The 19,345-nt window shown below is 38.1% G+C and overlaps 1 protein-coding gene across 2 annotated transcripts in view; it reads left to right on the forward strand.

Moving 5' to 3' along the window:
• Positions 1-19,345, forward strand: part of LOC126161919 (uncharacterized protein KIAA0825 homolog) — a 170,650-nt gene that overhangs the window by 84,908 nt on the left and 66,397 nt on the right. For both annotated transcript variants that reach the window (XM_049918092.1, XM_049918100.1), the window contains exon 5: positions 6,910-7,113. In XM_049918092.1, the coding sequence (XP_049774049.1) occupies positions 6,910-7,113 (204 nt within the window). The remainder of the gene's footprint in view (positions 1-6,909; positions 7,114-19,345) is intronic.

Raw genomic sequence — 19,345 nt, forward strand, 5'->3', positions numbered from 1 at the left:
TCAGTAGTTCTAATGGAATGTTGTCTACTCCGGGGGCCTTGTTTCGACTTAGGTCTTTCAGTGCTCTGTCAAACTCCCCAGTATCATATCTCCCATTTCATCTTCATCTACATCCTCTTCCATTTCCATAATATTGTCCTCAAGTACATCGCTGTTGTATAGACCCTCTATATACTCCTTCCACCTTTCTGCTTTCCCTTCTTTGCTTAGAACTGGGGGTTCCATCTGAGCTCTTGATATTCATACAAGTGGTTCTCTTTTCTCCAAAGGTCTCTTTAATTTTCCTGTAGGCAGTATCTATGTTACCCCTAGAGAGATAAGCCTCTACATCCTTACAGTTGTCCTCAAGCCATCCCTGCTTATCCATTTTGCACTTCCTGTTGACCTCATTTTTGAGACGTTTGTATTCCTTTCAGCCTGCTTTATTTAATGCATTTTTATATTTTCTCCTTTCATCAGTTAAATTCAATATTTCTTCTGTTACCCAAGGATTTATACTAGCCCTCATCTTTTTGCCTACTTGATCCTCTGCTGCCTTCACTACTTCATCCCTCAGAGCTACCCATTCTTCTTCTACTGTATTTCTTTCCCCCATTCCTGTCAATTGTTCCCTTATGCTCTCTCTGAAACTCTGTACAACCTCTGGTTTAGTCAATTTATCCAGGTCCCATCTCCTTAAATTCCCACCTTTTTGCAGTTTCTTCAGTTTTAATCTACCAATAGATTGTGGTCAGAGTCCACACCTGCCCCTGGAAATGTCTTACAATTTAAATCCTGGTTCCTAAATCTCTGTCTTACCATTATATAATCTATCTGATACCTTCTAGTATCTCCAGGATTCTTCCATCCATACAACCTTCTTTTATGATTCTTGAACCAAGTGTTAGCTACGATTAAGTTATGCTCTGTGCAAAATTCTACCAGACGGCTTCCTCTTTCATTTCTTACCCCCAAACCATATTCACCTACTATGTTTCCTTCTCTCCCTTTTCCTACTCTCGAATACCAGTCACCCATGACTATTAAATTTTCGTCTCCCTTCACTACCTGAATAATTTCTTTTATCTCATAATACATTTCATCAATTTCTTCATCATCTGCAGAGCTAGTTGGCTTATAAACTTGTACTACTGTAGCAGGCATGGGCTTCGTGTCTATCTTGGCCACAATAATGCGTTCACTATGCTGTTTGTAGTAGCTTACCTGCACTCCTATTTTTTTATTCATTATTAAACCTACTCCTGCATTACCCCTATTTGATTTTGTATTTATAACCTTGTATTCACCTGACCAAAGGTCTTGTTCCTCCTGCCACCAAACTTCACTAATTCCCACTATATATACCTTTAACCTATCCATTTCCCTTTTCAAATTTTCTAACATACCTGCCCTATTAAGGGATCTGACATTCCACACTCCGATCCTTAGAACGCCAGTTTTCTTTCTCCTGATCACGATGTCCTCTTGAGTAGTCCCCACCCGGAGATCTGAATGAGGGACTATTTTACCTCCGGAATATTTTACCTAAGAGGATGTCATCATCATCTAACCTTACAGTAAAGCTGCATGCCCTCAGGAAAAACTATGGCTGCAGTTTCCCCTTGCATTCAGCCGTTCGCAGTACCAGCACAGCAAGGCCATTTTGATTAGTGTTACAAGGCCAGATCAGTCAATCATCCAGACTGTTGCCCCTGCATCTACTGAAAAGGCTACTGCCCGTCTTCAGGAACCACATGTTTGTCTGGCCTCTCAACAGATGCCCCTATGGTACATGGTTCATGGGGGGGGGGGGGCATTACAATACTAATCTCTTTATTAACTGCATTGTCATCTAAACCTAATCTAGTGAGCCAGTGGAAAATAGATGAAAACAATGTACGCTTATGTGCTGCTGTGTGACAGGAGTCTGAAGCAATAATGACATCAGATGCAGTCGGTTTGCAAGAGCTGTCCATAACCAACTTACAGCCTGCCCTAGAAATCTGAAGATCAAGAAAATTCAAAGTATGATCAACTTTGTGTTGAAATGTATGTTCCCATACAAATTGTTACAAACTTGTGCAAATGAATCTACATCAGCTCTACTGCTCTGGAAAAGGACAAATTTATCATCCATAAATCTGTGGTACTCAATAATTTTCTTTTTTAGATCAGGATAAGAGTTAAAGATGCCATATTCAAGATAATAAACAAAAATGTTGGAAAGGATCCCAGAAAGGCAACATCATATGGAGAGAGAATCACTTTGGTGATAAATGTGACTGTCAAATGTAAAGTAATTAAAAGACAAGGATAAGCACATGAATGCAACAAATTCACTGGTCTCACCTAGACTTATTATGCCATACTTTCAAAACTATTTCATTATGATTTCCAGGGTTTCTTTGATGGAATATTAGTACAAAGATTCTTAATATGTAGGAAAGCAAGTACCACCCCATCTGGGACCTCAATGTCCTTTAGCAACCTGACTAATTCAAAGCTATTTTTTACACTGTAGGACTAAGGGAATGTATAAATTTCTTTAAGTTTTGCATTACAAAAACTATTAATGTAGCAATTAGGGCTCTGAATAAAGAAACAACTGATGGCTTTGGTAGTCTGGTCCCTTAAACTCCACAATAGAGAAACAGTGGGCCCGATCGGAAAATCTGCTTTATGAAACTTAACCTGAGACCAAAATTTAGGCACTATGGGATTCATGACATTAAGATGTTTTTAGAAAAATCTGACTTAAACAAAAATTTGAATCATTTATTCATTTTTTAGAATCTTGACAAAAGGGTAAGGAAGCTGCTTCTTGAATTCTACTATTTCATGTTCATCAAAAAATTTTAAAGTCTTAGAAACGTAATCCTCATCAGTAATTAAAACTATGGAGCTCCCCTTGTCAGCCTTTTTGACTAAAGCATTATTTTCACACTACTAGGCATTCAGGCTATTAAAAAAATTTGAAAAGGACTTATTTAAGAAACATTTTACTTGACATGTTGTTACATACGCCAAGTCTTTGTTGCATTTTCAGCTTCCGAGAAAATAGAAATTTTTGTCTGCTCACAGCCACTCTTCACTTCTGCAGTGGTCCTCTTTATCAAAATTGTGCTCACTTACTTGCTGGACACTTTCTGCAGCCAACTTGGCACCTTGTGTGATGAGACGATTCAACTTCCATGTATGCCCTCAACAAATTACATTATTTTCTCTCTGCACAATATCACTTACTAGCACACAAGATTTAGCAAACTGCCGTGGAAAGAGAAGGGAGTGTATATGAGATGCCAGAAACTTAGCCTCACAGGTAGTAAAGTCTTGATCCCTCTGTGCAGCTCTAATTTCACTTTCCACCTACTCATGCTCAAATCTGATCTTAAGTTTCTGTACATTACATGATTTGTTTACCAGTTTTAACTGAGCATAATTAGATGTAACGCCATGATGCAAATAGGACTGTTGAACATGGTCTTCATTTTATTTCTCATAAAAGTCCTACTTGCGATGTAATATTTCATGACATCATGGAAATGCCCAGGATGGCACAGTGTATTGCAGTTGAAAGTTCAAGTCGTGCCTTAGTTATGCAGCTGTTATGATTAAACCAGTAAACATATACACTGCTGACTGGTTGCTAATAACAAATCTTGGATGTTCCGTAGAAATATTGTACTGAATACAAACCCTTTATTATGCATTTTGGGCATGACCCATCATCAGACAATCTGTTAACAAATATTTACATCAAGAGCACAGAAACAATTCATGACCTTTACAGTAAGGCAAAATAAGTGACAGACAAATTAACAGAATACATACCAGTGTACATAATAAAGAAAGTTTCAAAAGCACTGACATATAGTACGTGAGATTTTACAGAGAAAACAGTCACATTCAGTTGTTGAACAAGAAAACTATAGTGAACAAATCTTGCTAACAAGAGTGAAGTAAACTAAAAGCCTGCCAGATGGTGTGCCAAACTTAGTGCTCCAAAGAATGTCAGATACAAGAAAAATTACAGAAAATAACAAAAAAGCTACAGTTAGAAATGTGTGACAATGAATATCATCAAAATTCACAACATTAATGTGTACAGCCCATATAGTACACGGAAACACATTAAAATGAATATGTATTAAATAGCAGTAATAAATCATAACATAGCTTATACAGACTGTGATTCAAACTAGTCATGAATACAAGGTATGGAGGGAAGAGGATATTTCACTTCACAAGTTTTCTTAATTTTTACACAAGTACAGGATTTAAAATTTGAAGTTGTATAATCAAGCCATTGCAATAAACCCTAAAACCAGTACTAAAAAAGCTGCCGAATGTTACCACACAGCAGCATACTGCAACCAGGACAGCATAGACACAATTCTTGCACTCATTTTGAAGAATGGTAACCAAAATATATTTAACACACTAATCAAAACTGATGAAAGTACATAGTCAAACATTAATCTCAGTGGGACGACCTTGCATATAAAATCAGTAAGAACAAAAATTACAGGACAGCAATTGAAAATCATGAGCAAACCACCAAATTTTTATTAAAAAACACCAAAAGACTGTCAGAGAAGGAGCATGCTGTACTCAGGTGGCAATACTCAGTCACGAAATTTTTACATAATAATATGAAACAAACTTCAGCCAATGACCGAGCAAGGTGGAGCAGTGGTTAGCACACTGGACTCACATTCTGGAGGATGATGGTTTAATCCCACATCCAACAATCCTGATTTAGGTTTTCCAAGATTTCCCCAAATCGCTTCATGCAAATGCCAGGATGGTACCTTTGACAGGGCACAGCCGACTTCCTCCCCCATCCTTCCCTAATCCAATGAGAACGATGACCTCACTGTTTGGTCTCTTACCCCCAAATCAATCCAATCAGCCAATGAAGTTCCAAGTGTTTAGGCAAACTAGAAAACCAGACACTCATTTTTCACAAATGGTGACATGGGCACCGGAAAAGCCAATATACCAAGTGAGGTGGCACAGTGGTTAGCACAATCGACTCACATTTGGGAGGACAATGGTTCAAACCTGCATCTGGCCATCCTGATGTAGGTTTTCCCTGGTTTCCCTAACTTGCTTCCAGCAAATTCCAGGTGTGTTCCTTTGAAAGAGTACGGCCAGTTTCCTTCTGCATCTGTCCCTCATCCGATGGGACCAATGACCTTACTGTTTGGTCTGGTGCCCCAAATAAACTAAGCTACCAAAACCAGTATTCTTCATATAGAATTGGTTTTTTAAATATTTTAATGTTGTGTTACTTTAATGATCTCATTTAGGACCACAACTTTCATAACTCTCATTTATCAAACTTCTATTTGTTTCTTTGATTTGTTTCTATATGAATGGATTGTGGTTTTTGAGTTGCCCTTGCGGCCCTTCGTGGAAAAAATGTGTGTCTGTCTTTCCTAGTTTGCCTAAGACTTGAAATTTTTTTTTTGCTGTATTTTGTTTCATGTTTCTATACACAAATATAACTGATTACTGAGTACCACCACCCTGAGTGCAGCATGCTCCTCCTGTGATAGTTTTTTGTGTTTTTTATTAAAGATTTGGGGGTTTGCTGATAATTTTCAATTGCTGCCCTTCAAATTTTTGTGCACACTGATTTTATATGCATTGCTGTCCCACTTAGATTAGTATTTGCCTGTGTACTTTCACAAGTTTTGATTACTGCATAAAATTTATTTTGCTTTTCATTCATAAAAAGGTGTGTGAGCGTTGTGTTTGTGCTGTCCTGGTTGCAGCATGTTGTTGTGTATCAGCTTTTAGCAGCTTTTTTACTAATGGTTTTATAATTTATTCCTATGATACTATTATATGAATTCAAGTTTGAATTCCCATACTTCTGTAAAAAAGGAAAGAAAAAAATTGTAAAATATTCTCCTCCATTCATACCTGGCATCCCCAACTCTATTTCAAATCACTCAGTCTGTTTAAGCTACTTTTATGTTTTGTTATTGCTATTTAATACATTTTTATTTTAATATGTTTTACTGTGCTATATGGTTGTTCCCATTAATGCTGTGAATTTTGATGACATTCATTGTCACACTTAGGTATCTGTAGCCTTTTTATTAGTTTATGTAATTTTTCTGATATTTTAAATGATTTGGAGTGCTACGTTTGGGGCACAATGTGGCCAGCATTTAGTTTACTTTGCTCTGGTTAGCATTATTTGTTCACTTTAGTATTCATGTTCAACAATTGCACTTGATTGTTTTACCTATGAAACCTGTGCACTACATTCTGTGCTTACACAGCTTTCCTTATTAAGTATACTGGTATGTATTCTGTAAGTCTGTCTGTCACTTATTTTGCCTTACAGGCATGAAGTCTTTCTGTACTCATGATGTATATATTTCTTGACTGACTGTCTGTGATGTGTCATGGCCAAAGTGCATAATAAAGAGGTTGTATGCAGTACAACTTTTCTATGAAACACCTGAGATCTGTTATTAGCAACCAATCAGCATTGTAAATGTTTATTGGGTTAATGATAATGGCTGCATACCTTTGCGAGACTTCAAGTTAAATTTGCAAGAATATGACAGTATTTTAAGTTTTTAAATTGGTCAATAGCTACACACATAATTGTAAAGAAAATTATATAAACATTTTGTGAAAATGGTCAGAGCTGCAGAGGTAAATCTTCCTCAGAATGTGTCACTGTTTTTGAGTAAGGGTTGTTTGAAAACTGGAATCTTTCTATCTGCTATCTAATATTCTAGTGCTCAAATAACCAGTGAGGACCACGTGCCTGGGTGCTTAATGAAAATGTAGTGAACCAAATTTTTCTCTGATTTCATTTCATGTCAATTTTTACCTCAGATCTTTTTTTTGTTTCCCATATTTGTTGACTGGTGTTCAGAGAATTATCTGGTCTTTCATTTGCAGGTTTTTCGGAAAGGGTTGTCTGGTGTTCAGATTTTTCAGATCAAAGATGCTCAGTCTCCAGCTACATGGTTTATATTTGCAGTCCCTCATTTGTTTACTCTCAACAAAGGCAAGCAATGTCTCCCATTGGATGCTGCATCTATTGCATTGGAGCTTATTGTGCTTGTGGCACAACCACAGGCATCATGGTCTCTCATCCTCAAGGTACACCATAACATTATTAATGTTTTTTATTTACTGAAGTTGCTACACACATCTTTTAAATATTATGTTTAAACATCATACACTTTGCACATTCAGGATTAGGGTCCTTATAGTTACCGAGCACATTTTCAGTTTTTTATTTCTTGTACTTACTTTTTTAGGTGATAATTAAATGTTTAACAGATGATTGTATTACTCACTAAGTAAGGAATGTTCTAAAAGAATGTTAAATGCCTAATTCAATTATTGTATTACCTATACTTTTATTTTGTCATGCAGCTACAAAAGAAGCATCTATATATGATAGTAGACAAGTCAAGTTATATACAGATATGATAATATATTGTTGTTGTTGTTGTGGTCTTCAGTCCAAAGACTGGTTTGATGCAGCTCTCCATGCTACTCTATCCTGTGCAAGCCTCTTCATCTCTGAATAACTACTGCAACCTACATTGTTCTGAATCTACATAGTGTATTCATCTCTTGGTCTCCCTCTATGCTCTTTACCCTTCACACTTCCCTCCAATACTAAATTGACGATCCCTTGATGCCTCAGAATGTGTCCTACCAACTGATCCCTTCTTCTAGTCAAGTTGTACCACAAAGTTGTACCCTGTTCTATTCAGTACCTCCTCATTAGTTATGTGACCTAAGCTTCAGCTTTCTTCTGTAGCACCACATTTCAATAGCTTCTATTCTCTTCTCGTCTACACTGTGTATCATTCATGTTTCACTTCCATACATGGCTACACCCCATATAAATATTTTCAGAAAAGGCTTCCTGGCATCTATACTCGATGTTAACAAATTTCTCTTCTTCAGAAATGATTTCCTTGCCATAGCCAGTCTACATTTTATATCTTCCCTACTTTGACCATCATCAATTATTTTGCTCCCCAAATAGCAAAGCTCATTTACTACTTTAAGTATCTCATTTCCTAACCTAATTCCCTCAGCATCACCTGATTTAATTCTACTCAATTCCATTATTCTTGTTTTGCTTTTGTTGATGTTCATCTTATATCCTCCTTTGAAGACACTGTCCATTTCGTTCAGCTGCTCTTCCAGGTTCTTTGCTGCCTCTGACAGAATTACAATGTCATCGGCAAACCTCAAAGTTTTTATTTCTTCTCCATGGCTTTTAATACCTACTCTGAATTTTTCTTTTGTTTCCTTCACTGCTTGCTCAATATACAGATTGAATAATATTGGGGAGAGGCTACAACCCTGTCTCACTCCATTCCCAACCGCTGCTTCCCTTTCATGCCCCTCGACTCTTATAACTGCCTTCTGGTTTCTGTACAAATTGTAAATAGCCTTTCGCTCCCTGTATTTTACCCCTGCCATCTTTAGAATTTGAAAGAGAGTATTCCAGTCAACATTGTCAAAAGCTTCCTCTAAGTCTAAAAATGCTAGAAATGTAAGTTTTCCTTTCCTTAACCTATCTTCTAAGATAAGTCATAGGGTCAGTATTGCCTCACATGTTCCAACATTTCTACAGAATACAAACTGATCATCCCCATGGTTGGCTTCTTCCAATTTTTCCATTCGTTTGAAAAAAATTCGTGCTAGTATTTTGCAATCATGACTTACTAAACAGATAGTCTGGTAATTTTCACACCTGTCAACATCTGCTTTCTTTGGGACTGGAATTATTATATTCTTCTTGAAGTCTGAAGGTATTTTGCGTGTCTCTTTATCTTGCTCACCAGATGGAATGTTTTGCCATGGCTGGCTTTCCCAAGGCTATCAGTAGTTCTAATAGAACATTGCCTACTTCCGGGGGCTTGTTTCGACTTAAGTCTTTCAATGCTCTGTCAAATTCTTAGTGCAGTATCATATCCCCCATTTCGTCTTCATCTATGTCTTCTTCCATTTCCATAATATTGCCCTCAAGTACATCACCATTGTATAGACCCTCTATATATTCCTTCCACCTTTCTGCTTTCCCCTCTTTGCTTAGGACTGGTTTTCCATCTGTGCTCTTGATGTTCATACAGGTGGTTCTCTTTTCTCCAAAGGCCTCTTTAATTTCCCTGTAAGCAGCATCTATCTTACCCCTAGTGATACATGCTTCTACATCCTTACATTTGTCCTCTAGCCATCCCTGCTTAGCCATTTTGCACTTCCTGTCGATCTCATTTTTGAGACGTTTGTATTCCTTTCCGTCTGCTTCAGTAACGGCATTTTTATATTTTCTTCTTTCATCAGTTAAATTCAATATCTCTTATATCCTCCTTTCAAGACCTAAGGATTTCTGCTGGTGCACATATTTTTACCTAGTTGATCCTCTGCTGCCACCACTATTACATCTCTCAAAGCTGCCACCACTATTACATCTCTCAAAGCTACCCATTGTTCTTCTATTGTATTTCTTCCCCCTGTTCTTGTCAACCATTCCCTAATGCTCTCTCTGAAACTCTCTACAACCTCTGGTTCTTTCAGTTTATCCAGGTCCCATCTCCTTAAATTCCTACCTTTTTGCAGTTTCTTCAGTTTTAATCTGCAGTTCATAACCAATAAATTGTGGTCAGAGTCCATATTTACCCCTGATAATGTCTTACAATTTAAAACCTGGTTCCTAAATCTCTGTCTTACCATTATATAATCTATGTGAAACCTTCTGGTGTCTCCAGGCATCTTCCACATATAAACCTTCTTTCATGACTCTTAAACCAAGTGTTAGCTATGATTAAGTTATGCTCTGTGCAAAATTCTACCAGTCGGCTTCCTCTTGCATTCCTTACCCCCAGTTCATATTCACCTACTACTTTTCCTTCTCTTCCTTTTCCTACAGTCAAATTCCAGTCACCCACGACTATAAATTTTTTTTATTTTCCTTAACTATTTGAATAATTTCTTTTATTGCATCATTGTTGTTGTTGTGGTCTTCAGTCCTGAGACTGGTTTGATGCAGCTCTCCATGCTACTCTATCCTCTGCAAGCTTCTTCATCTCCCAGTACGTAATGCAACCTACATCCTTCTGAATCTGTTTAGTGTATTCGTCTCTTGGTCTCTCTCTACGATTTTGACCCTCCACACTGCCCTCAAATACTAAATTGGTGATCCCTTGATGCCTCAGAACATGTCCTACCAACCGATCCCTTCTTCTAGTCAAGTTGTGCCACAACCTTCTCTTCTCCCCAATCCTATTCAGTACCTCCTCATTAGTTATGTGATCTACCCATCTAATCATCAGCATTCTTCTGTAGCACCACATTTCGAAAGCTTCTATTCTCTTCTTGTCCAAACTATTTATCATCCATGTTTCACTTCCATAGATGGCTACACTCCATACAAATACTTTCAGAAACGACTTCCTTACACTTAAATCTATACTTGATGTTAACAAATTTCTCTTCTTCAGAAATGCTTTCCTTGCCATTGCCAGTCTACATTTTATATCCTCTCTACATTGACCATCATCAGTTATTTTGCTCCCCAAATAGCAAAACTCCTTTACTACTTTAAGTGTCTCATTTCCTAATCTAATTCCCTCAGCATTACCCGACTTAGTTCGACTATGTTCCATTATCCTCGTTTTGCTTTTGTTGATGTTCATCTTATATCCTCCTTTCAAGACACTGTCCATTCTGTTCAACTGCTCTTCCAAGTCCTTTGCTGTCTCTGACAGAATTACAATGTCATCGGCGAACCTCAACATTTTTATTTCTTCTCCATGGCTTTTAATACCTACTCCGAATTTTTCTTTTGTTTCCTTCACTGCTTGCTCAATATACAGATTGAATAATATTGGGGAGAGGCTACAACCCTGTCTCACTCCATTCCCAACCGCTGCTTCCCTTTCATGCCCCTCGACTTTTATAACTGCCATCTGGTTTCTGTACAAATTGTAAATAGCCTTTCGCTCCCTGTATTTTACCCCTGCCATCTTTAGAATTTGAAAGAGAGTATTCCAGTCAACATTGTCGAAAGCTTTCTCTAAGTCTACAAATGCTAGAAATGTAGGTTTACCTTTCCTTAATCTAGCTTCTAAGATAAGTCGTAGGGTTAGTATTGCCTCACGTGTTCCAATATTTCTACCGTATCCAAACTGATCTTCCCCAAGGTTGGCTTCTACCAGTTTTTCCATTCGTCTGTAAAGAATTCATGTTAATATTTTGCATCCGTGACTTATTAAAGTGATAGTTCGGTATTGCATCATACATTTCTTCAATCTCTTCATCATCTGCAGAGGCAGTTGGCATATGAACTTGTAGTACTGTGGTACGAAGGGGCTTCGTGGCCGTCTTGGCTAGAAAATGTGATCACTATGTTGTTCATAGTAGCTTATCCACGTTCCTATTTTTTTTATTCATTATTAAGCCTACTCCTACATTACTGTTATTTGATTTTGTATTTATAACTCTGTATTCACCTGACCAGAAGTCTTGTCCCTCCTGCCACCAAACTTCACTAATTCCCATCATATCTAACTTTTAAATTTTGTAACCTTTTTACCCAATTAAGGGATCTGACATTCCCCACTCTGATCCATAGAATGCCAGTTTTGTTTTTCCTGATAACTATATCCTCCTGAGTAGTTCCTGACCAAAGATACGAATGGGGGACTGCTTTACCTCCAGAATATTTTACCCAAGAGAACACCATAATCGCCATAATCATTTAACTATACAGTAAAGCTGTATGCCCTTGGGAAAAATTATGGCTGTAATTTCTCCTTGCTTTCTGCCGTTTGCAGTACCAGCACAGCAATGCCGTCTTGGTTGATGTTACATGACCAGATCAGTCAATCATCCAGACTGTTGCCCCTGCAACTACTGAAAAGTCTGCTGCCCCTCTTCACGAACCACATGTTTGTGTTAAATCTTAACAGATAACCTTCTGTTGTGGTTGCACCTACAGTACAGCTACCTGTATCACTAAGGTGTGCAAGCCTCCCCACCGATGGTGAGGTCCATGGTTCATGGGGGGGGGGGGGATAATATATTATAGAACTTGTATTTCTGTACATATATATTTAAATTACAAATGGTTCTCACATTTATTATGCCACTTTACACATTTAAATAATCTTAAATGGAGTAAAATCAGTGATGATGTAAATGTGACTTAAAAAAATTTCCAAAGTTTATAACCTCAGTATCTGCTTTTATGTTTTTGGAAAGTTTGTTATAAAGTTTAGCTCCCATGTGGATACCTACCTTCCTTGCATGTGAAAACGTTGATCATGCCCAAATATAGGTGTCTCATTTTCTTTTTATTATAGATCATGAATATCAAACGTTTTTGGAATCAACTATTCTTACCTATTACCGTCCAATCTCCCTTGTACCCATCATATCAAAAGTAGTGGAATATTGCATACAGCTCCAAATCAGTCAACATCTGTCTGTGAATAATATTCTTTGTGACTCTCAGTATGGCTTCTGGTCCAGCCTGTCAACGGCAGAAGCAGTTGAAGATGTTGTTTCATATATATTGTCATCATTCAAATCAGGATTATCAGTTAATGCCACGCTTGTCAAACCTCAGCAAGGCATTTGACTCTGTCAGTCACAGGATACTACCAGAAATACTGTACTGCTATGGTATTAGAGGCTCAGAACAATCTCTGATGAAATCCTATCTGAGCGACAGAAAACAAATTGTGCATTTTAACAATATGAGGTCAAATGTCTTGGATATCATGCAGGGTGTACCACAAGGCTGTGTGTTTGGACCTTTACTTTTTTATAATATATGTAAACGACTTGCCCAGCACCATGTTATGTAAATCCACACTGTATGCAGATGATACAACTTTTGTTACAGCAGGGAAAGATTTAGGAAAATTAAACGAGGAAAGTGAGGCTCATCTCAGAGCAGCCATCAAGTGGTTCCAACTCAATGACTTGCACATAAATCATGATAAAACTGTAAATATTCTCTTTAGCTTGTGTGTTAAGAGTGATAAGATTGATTGTGTCTCAGCTAAACTACTTGGGATCCATCTTAACTCAAAATTAATGTGGAAGAGTCATACCGATTATATTTGTACTAAGTTAGCACATGTGACATATTTGTTAGGTAAACTAAGGTCAAGTGTTAGTGGTAAGTTATTACTCAATGCATACTATGCCTTTTTCCACACCCATTTAACATATGCCACTTTGTTGTGGGGAAACTCACCCGAAGCAAAACAAGTTTTCATTTGGCAAAAAAAGGCAGTCAGATGCATCCATGTCAGAAAAAATGAGTCTTGTAGAGCATATTTCAAAAATCTAAAAATACTAACAGTTGCAGCCCTCTTTATACTAAGTTGTCTGATACACACAAAAGAAAACCAACACAGTCACAAACTATGACAATCTATCCATCACCATGACACACGTATAAAACAGCAAATTGACATCCCAGTTGCTAGACTAAAGAAAACTCAAGATAGTTACAGGTACATGGGAGTAAACCTATTTAACATGTTGCCAATAGAGGCACATAATGTGTCACTGAATTAGTTTAAAAGTGTCACAAAGAAATGGCTTAGAGAAAAAGCTTTTTGTACAATAGAAGAGTTTATAATGTGCACTAAAGATGATCTTAAGTACCGGTACTATTATAGTTTCACTTGGATTAAACTTATACATGTAAATATAATGCAAATACCTTGTGCAACATCAAGGACAAATTTTTGTATCTTATTAGACAATAATGATCTACAATATATTACACCATTTCTGTTAGTTATGTAAACTGTATATGTACACAAATTACGACATCAACTGCATTTTTAATGCCTAAAGATGGATAATAAAATAAATAAATAAATTACATTTATTTCAAGAACAAAGAGTATCCATTGTGTAGACACATGTTGAAGGTGTTCTTAGAGAGTAGTTTGTATAAACTTCTATGTTTGCATCCAAATTTGATTCCAACAGATCTTTTTTGCAATTTGAATGTATTGATAGCTGCAGTTTAGTTTCCCCAAAATGTGAATCCATACTTCAGGTGAGTGAAAGTGGGCATGCTATGCACATTTGGCAGCTGTACTGCAGAAATGCATGAACAACAGAACTGCAGTTCACAGCCAGCACAAAGTGAGCTGTGTCTGGTATCCGCCAGTGTGCACATTTAGTATTATGCCAAATTTTGGCATTGGTGTTGCGCATGGGGTGAGGCAGACAAAGCAGTGTGAGCTCAGTGCCTTGCAGACATGATTCTTAGTCTGATTTCACTAGCTGCACACCACATGGATTGAGCTTAAGGTGAGCACCAACACATATGGGAAGTTAATAAGGCACCATTCAGTTTGTTTTGTTGTGTTTGCAAAAGATGTGGCACTTTGCGGGTCGAGCAGAAAGTACGATAGTTTGTTTGCATTTTGCACACATGTTTGTCATTTTCCTGTTGTTGCACAATCAGGCAACCTGCTTGTAGCATTGTGGAGTGTACATCATCTGAGACATGTGTTTGAGCCCTGTGACACATGACAAGAGTGAATCTTTTATGCTAACGGCATTTATTGTGGCCACTTGGCCATGAGTGCATTGACATTCACAAACAGAATACATTTATTAGTTGCTGTGTATTAATTTGTGATGGATAAATGTATATTAGATACACATGCTCTTATTCCACGCCTGTCACCATAGCCTCCTCCCTGAGCACAGTGGATAGGTGCAGCAGTAAAGCCAGCTCATTGCATGACATATTTCCACTTCACTGGTGTCCCTGATATGATATGTAGGCTAACAAGAGGTGATGAACTTTCATCAGGATGAGTGATACGGATCTGTGATTCACCTAACAGCTACTTGGATACAAACAAATGATCCAGTCTTCTGTATCAACAGTTTTCCAGACATTTGTAAAGGCGTCTGCTTGTGTCTGTGTATGTGCAGTTGGATATGGGTGTGTGTGCGAGTGTATACCTGTCCTTTTTTCCCCCTAAGGTAAGTCTTTCCGCTCCCGGGATTGGAATGACTCCTTACCCTCTCCCTTAAAACCCACATCCTTTTGTCTTTCCTTCTCCTTCCCTCTTTCCTGATGAAGCAACCATTGGTTGCGAAAGCTTGAATTTTGTGTGTATGTTTGTGTTTGTTTGTGTGTCTATCAACCTGCCAGCACTTTCGTTTGGTAAGTCACATCATCTTTGTTTTTAGATATATTTTTCTCACGTGGAATGTTTCCCTCAATGGAAGCGCATCTCCTTTGTAATTCTATAAGAAAGGAGGATCACCCAACTACTTAGCAATGCCACAGTGGCAGAATAAATTATGACAGAATTATATCAGTGCACACAAAAAGATTTATTGTATTGTTACCAGCGTATGTGATGCTGTCCAATCAACATAGTTTGCAATCATTAGTACTCCTGAGGTTAATATTTACTAGTTCTCCAGAGATCCCAAGATGCAAAAACATTATGCAGTTGCATCTTCTTTGTTGCATTTATTAAGTCAAGGTGCAGAATTTCACTTCAACCACCATAAATTGTGAGTGTTATGCTAGAAATAAGTGGACTTTCATGTGAACCAACATACTGATGTTTTATGTGTACTCACTGGTCACAAATTTTAACACAAACAGACATATATGTGTTATTTGTGTGCTGGTCTTAGGTTTACGTGACATAGAGATGTTAGCAGTGCACTGCTCAGACACCAACTGTGGACTGTAGGGTAGGGGTAGCTATACAAAGACAGGCAGAAGAATATAATGTGAATTCTAAAATTACATAATACTTTCAAATTATGTTAGGTTAGATTTTACTATTTTGAATGGACTCTAAGAGTAAAATGTTTCATGTTAGTAATTCAGAACAGTTCATGGAACATTATTATTGTATCTATTTATGAGTAAGTCATCCATTTTGAAGTAAATCTTTTATGATGCTACACTATTTGAATTCTTAATTGCTGACTGAGTTAAGTAGTGAATGATGTTGTCTGATCCAAAAAAGATACAGCAGTGAAATTTTTTTTCATCATAGTTCAGAATCTTGCAGCCATTAAAGCAAAATAAGCAATTGAATTGAAATTTGGACAGTATGAACTTTTGATGTAAATTATTTTGTAAGTTAATTACTTTTAGATAATTCCAAATTCATTCCCGAACAGTTGGGAGTGCCTGTTGTTGAATTAAAAGGTAAAAAAATAATTATTTATTCTTGGGAGTAGAAAACATAACAAATGTGTTAAATTCCAACTTGCTACATCTCAAACTTTGTACAGTCTGACATGATTACAGGCTCACTGTTGTGTACTATCTGGGTGCAAATGGTGATTGCCAGCTCAAGTGCAAATGGTGATTGCCACACAGACAAAAATGTAGCTGAATGCTGTTGTGGACATGGTTAAATAGGTACTTGTTGCATTGGCAAAAGTTCCCAGTTCAGCAGCCATGTGCAATCTTCAAAGCTGTAGCCACAGCATCAGCTTTCACTCCACAGTGACAAATATTGTGTACCTGCCACCATGGATACTGACTTCCACAACCTAGTCCAGAATCCGGCAACCCACATGCCAACACTAACCACACAGATCGCCTAGGAGGTACACTCATGGCAAGAGGGCAGCAGGTACTGTAGCAGTAGCACACTAGCAGGTCCAAATCCAAATCTGGACAACTTTCCACCTCGCATATCGAGAGACCTCAAACACTTGACAGTTCACCATATTGTAATCATGCCCAATGCATATTGAGCCTGATAGACCTACTATAGCCAAAGCTCAGTTCGAGGCCATCATGCAACAAGTCATCATTTGACCAAAGAGCACACCATGGTCCTACGCCTTGTCTTAGTCCCCAAGAAAGACAATTCATAGTACCTACGTGGGGACTTATGTGCCTTAAATGCATGAACAGTGCCAGACTGATATCCAATACTGCACCTGCAGGACTTTAGCCATGCCTTGAAGGGGTCATTCATATTCGGTAAACTACTCTGCAGGAAGGTGTTCACACAGACTCCTGTGGTACCTGAAGACATTCATAAAACAGCCATTATTATGCCCTTTGGGCTTTTTGTGAGCAATTCCATGACATTTGGTCTTTGGAATGCTGCCCAGACCTGGCAAAATTTCCTGGAAGCATCTTGTGAGGCTTATCATGATACTTCACATACCTTAATGACATCCTGATATTTTTGACAAGGCTGAGCTGCACTGCCACACCTAACAAGTGAAGCCAGTATCATCATTAACATCTGGAAGTGCATATTTGGGTCACTGAAATGGAGTTTCTTGAGTATTTGATCATTTCTAACAGATCCACACTTCTCCCTGTGAAGGTAAGGCGACTGTGAATATGCTGCACCCACAGACACGTAAAAACTTACACTGCTACCTGAGCATATTAAACTTTTATTGATGCCATCTGCCTAATGCCACCAGTATGGAGGAGCCTTTGAATGCAGCTTTAAATGACCCTACTTCAAAAGGAAGGACTCCTAGTATCTGGACAGACACTGGTGAAGACTTTTCACAGAGTCCAGATGCAGCCTAACAGAAATGACACTGCTTGTTCACCTAGTGTGCAACACTGAATTAGCCATGGTTGCAGATGCCAGATAGGCTGCCATAGGTATAGTGCTTCAGTGTTTTGGTGGTAGGTGCCAGCCACTAGGGTTCTTCTTACAGGTGCTATCAAAGTCACCATATGCTTGAAGTGCTTACAACGATGAGTTGCTTGCAGTATTTGAGGCAATGAAATATTTACATCCATCTGTGGAAGCCCATCTCTTCATTATTTTCACTGTCACAAGCCAATCACTCATGCCTTACAGAATCATATCAGGTGTTCACTGTGCCATTTCCAGTGGTTGGAGTACATATTTCAGCTCTCAACTGATATCTGCCTTATTTCCAGAATTGAAAATCACTGCTGACCTCATATCCTGCACTTGTTACATTATCTCTCCTCCTGTGAAGTCTGAAGACGTCATACATGGATAGGAAAGTGATGAACAACTGGACAGCCTCCAGCAGCTGACAACTGGAACTAGTGCCTATTCTCGACTCTACCCTCAAGATATGGTGTGACATTTTCACAGGCACACACTACCCATTTCTTCCAGAGACGTTCCAGTTTAGTGCTTTCAACAACACCCATGAACTGTCGTACCCTGGCATCAACACCATCTATCACTCGTGATCATGTGTTTCATCTGGCCAGTGTTTTGGAAAGAATGCTATCAGTGATTACACACTTGCATTGCCTGGCAGCACACCAAAGTTGGGAGGCACACTCATGCACTGATCAATGCCTTTCCTGATGCATCCTTCCCACTGCCCCCAATCCCATGGCAAGTGTTACTTGCTGACAGTGGTGCACTGCTTCACTCTTCTGTGATAACGTTGTGTTTCCGTGCCTGTACGTGCCTCTGCTGTTGAGCATCAAGGTCAGATTGAGTGGTGCTCTGTGATTCCATGATGGAGAGCATCAGTGAACTCTGAACAGTGTGACTCATGAACAATTTATTTTTTTTTTTTTTTTTTTTTTTACTGTCAGTGTATTAGTGTTCTTCAAAATGATATCTTTTCATGGGACCCACAGCCTTAATTTATATGCCATATATTACATAATTTCCTTTTTAAATTTCTCCTTGGTTTTCCCCACAGCTTGGTCAGTGTTACAGACTGAATAACACGAGGATAGTTTACAACCCAGTCTCACTTCTTTCATAACTACTGCTTCCTTTTATTTACATTGACTCTCATAACTGTAGCCTGGTTTCTTTTGTAGATAACCTTTCACTCCATGTATTTAACCCTGCTACCTCCAGAATTTCAAACAATGTATTCTAATGAACATTGTGAAAAGCTCTTTCTAGATTTACAACTGCTACAGGCATAGGTTTGCTTTTTTTCAGTCTGTTTTCTAAGATAAGTCATAAGGTCAGTATTGCCTTCTTTGAAATTGGAATTATTACATTCTTACTGAAGGCTGAATGGTATTTTGCCTGTCTCATAAATATTGCATATCAGGTGGAATAGTTTTGACATAACTGGCTCTCCCAAGGGCCTCAATAGTTCCAAGGCAATTTAATCTACTCCAAGGGCCTCATTTTGGTTTAAGGTTTCAGTACTCTATTAAATTCTCCTTACATGAATTCTTACGTATCATCTTCATCTTCTTCCTTTTCCGTTTCTATAAAATGTCTTCTGCTTTGTTTCCATTGTATGGTCTTTTTATGTATTTTCCACTTATCAGCTTTATCTTCTTTGCTTATCACTGGCTTGCCATATAAGATACTTCTCTTTTCTCCAAAGATGTTTTTAATTTTTC

The sequence above is a fragment of the Schistocerca cancellata genome, chromosome 1 (genome assembly GCF_023864275.1).
Source record: "Schistocerca cancellata isolate TAMUIC-IGC-003103 chromosome 1, iqSchCanc2.1, whole genome shotgun sequence".
NCBI lineage: Eukaryota > Metazoa > Arthropoda > Insecta > Orthoptera > Acrididae > Schistocerca > Schistocerca cancellata.